The sequence below is a fragment of the Echinops telfairi genome, unplaced genomic scaffold (genome assembly GCF_000313985.2).
Source record: "Echinops telfairi isolate 266 unplaced genomic scaffold, ASM31398v2 ScPeMD7_7467;HRSCAF=8505_1, whole genome shotgun sequence".
In the NCBI taxonomy this organism is placed as follows: Eukaryota; Metazoa; Chordata; class Mammalia; order Afrosoricida; family Tenrecidae; genus Echinops; species Echinops telfairi.
Window position 1 is genome coordinate 40,681,950 of NW_022111368.1, and position 2,618 is coordinate 40,684,567.

Genomic DNA, 2,618 nt, shown 5'->3' on the forward strand with positions numbered 1-2,618 from the left:
GACCTTGATACTAATTATATTCTCTTCATTCTTCCAAATCTCCACCAGCATCATCCAAGAACTTGGTAGAAATGCCAAATTCCTGAACTCCACCCCAAGGAGTCTTGGAGGTGGTGTGGTTATGTGTTAGGCTACTAGCAAGATGGGCTGTTTGTATTAACCAGATGTGGCTGCTGCATCTCAGAGGTGTTGTGTCAATGGAGGGCACCCTCTTGAAGCTGTGTTACATGCTTTTCCACTTTTCGGTATATGAAACCCAGGATTGATGAACCTTATAGGGACAGCAAGTAGAAGAAGGGGTTGGTGAGAGGGGATACAGTGGTGGTTGTGTGTTAAAGGGGGAGAAGATGTCAAGGAATCCATGTAGAAAAAGATTGTTCGGAAACTTATTGTGGTAGCAATTGTACAATTCTACTTGACGTGATTGAAATATGGAATGATATGATATATGTATTATGTAAATCCCGACTAATAATTAAAAGAGAGAGAGAGAGGCAGTTAGCCTCTTTAAAGATTTGCAGTCTCAGAAAGCCTCGGGAGCAGCTCTATCCTATCCTATAGGACCACTGAGTAGGGATTGATTCAATGGTAATGGGTTTTGTTTTGTTTGTAGGGCCTCCTGGACACCAGACACAGTTCCCAATTTTCAAGTCTTTAGTTTACGTGCTCAGTTTGGGATGATTGGGCTCACTCCCATGTGTTTTCTTTGGGAATAAGTAAATGCAACTTAAATCTCTCTCTGCTAGTCATTGTCTCTCAATCTTTTAACTGTACTTTTCATTGTTCTTTTCCTGCCCCGACCCTTTCCAGAATTAAGGATGTCTGTGCAGGGCAAGGACAGTGACCTCGACCACAAAAGTACTGATGAGCAGGTGGAGAACACTGTGTTCACAAGACTGAATAGTTTAAGAACAATGGGAAGACCGAGTTTTGCACAGGCGCCAGAAAAGGCCTCTCACGTTCTGACTTTCGCACACACTACAAAAGCTCAGGAGAAGACCAGGAAACGACAGCAGCGGGTAAAACTGGAGCCTCTGGTACGTGTGAAACCGGGGGTCTCATCAGGGGTTTTGGCTACAGAGGAAGTTAGGAAAGTGGTTTGTGTGATGGAAGTAATTTCTAGGCACCTCATCATTTGACAAAGAAGGAATGAAAGCCCAAAAGTTAAGATTTGTGTTTCAAGATATAAATACTGTAAACATTCAGCAAATTGTGAATGAGTTCAAGGTAAAGCTGAGGGACAGGGTAGTGAACAAAGTGTTTGAAACAATAAATTGCTCTCTAGACAGGGAAACAAAAGAATCTAAAGATAGATATTTTTTTAATGTTTAAAATAAATAATAAACACAGATTTCTAACTATGAAGGTTATAAGGCTCTTTTAGATATTAAGGTTCCATTTAATACTGAGAATATAAGTAAGAGTGTTATATATGAGAGCAAAGGAAAATGTCAGTGGAAAAATGGAGTTAAAAGATAAAAAATAAGGCAAACCACTGAAGGCGTGAGGCAGATCAATGGTGGGAGCAGAGCAGGGAGCCCCTGAGGGAGTACAAGGTACAGACTCTGGGGCCAGAGCATGGCAGCCCATCAGACCTGACTGAAGGACACGCCTGGAGATCAAGAATCAGACCTTGATCTATTTACAGGTTTTTCTTTCTTAAACTTTTTTTCTTTTAATTAATTTATTCTTCTATGGGTAATTGGTTTTATTTTTTGTTGTCATCGCTGTGTTCTCATTCATCGCCTATCTTGTTATGGCTTGATTTTTGGAGCATATTATTATCTCTACAGATCTATCTAGATAAGATAGACTGGAGGAATAGTTCGGAGGAGAAAACAATGGGATCAAGGGTTCCGGGAGTCATGGGAGAAGGGGAGGTGGGGGTAAGGAGGTGGTGGTACCAACCCAGGGACAGGGGAGCAACAAGTGATCCAAAATCAGTGGCAAGGAGGGTGTGAGAGGCCTGGTAGGAATTCAGCAAGGGCAATGTAACCGAGAGAAATTACTGAAACCTAAATGAAGGCTGAGCATGATAGTGGGACAAGAGGAAAATAAAAAAGACATAGAGGAAAGAAGTAGGTGACAAAGGGTATTTATAGAGGTCTAAAGACTGGAATGTACATACGTAAGTATATTGATATGAGTGTAGGGAAACAGATCTACGTGCATATATTTATAGGTTTAGTATTAAGGCAGCAGATGGACATTGGGCCTCCACTAAAGCACTTACTCAATGCAAAAACACGGTGCTCTATTAAATTGGCATTCCAGGATGCACAACTTCCAGACATGATTGCTGAAGAAAAATGTGTGCATAAGCAAATGTGGTGAAGAAAGCTGATGGTGCCTAGCTATCAAAAGATATAGCGTCTGGGATCTTAAAGGCTTGAAGATAAACAAACGACCATCTAGCTGAGAAGCATCAAATCCCACATGGAAGAAGCACACCAGCCTGTCTGACCACAAAGTGTAGAAGGGACTAGTTATCAGACATCAAAGAACTAAAAATCATATCAGTGGGTGCCCACCTTCCTGATACAATCATTGAAGACAAATGTGTGCATAAGCAAATGTGGTGAAGAAAGCTGATGGTGCCCGGCTATCAAAAGATATAG

The 2,618-nt window shown here is 41.3% G+C and overlaps 1 protein-coding gene across 1 annotated transcript in view; it reads left to right on the top strand.

Moving 5' to 3' along the window:
* Nucleotides 1-818: 818 nt before the first annotated feature.
* The window catches only part of DNAH6 (dynein axonemal heavy chain 6), a 260,070-nt gene continuing 258,270 nt past the window's right edge, over nt 819-2,618 (top strand). The window contains exon 1 of the mRNA XM_004713856.2: nt 819-1,037. Within this exon, the coding sequence (XP_004713913.1) occupies nt 819-1,037 (219 nt within the window). The remainder of the gene's footprint in view (nt 1,038-2,618) is intronic.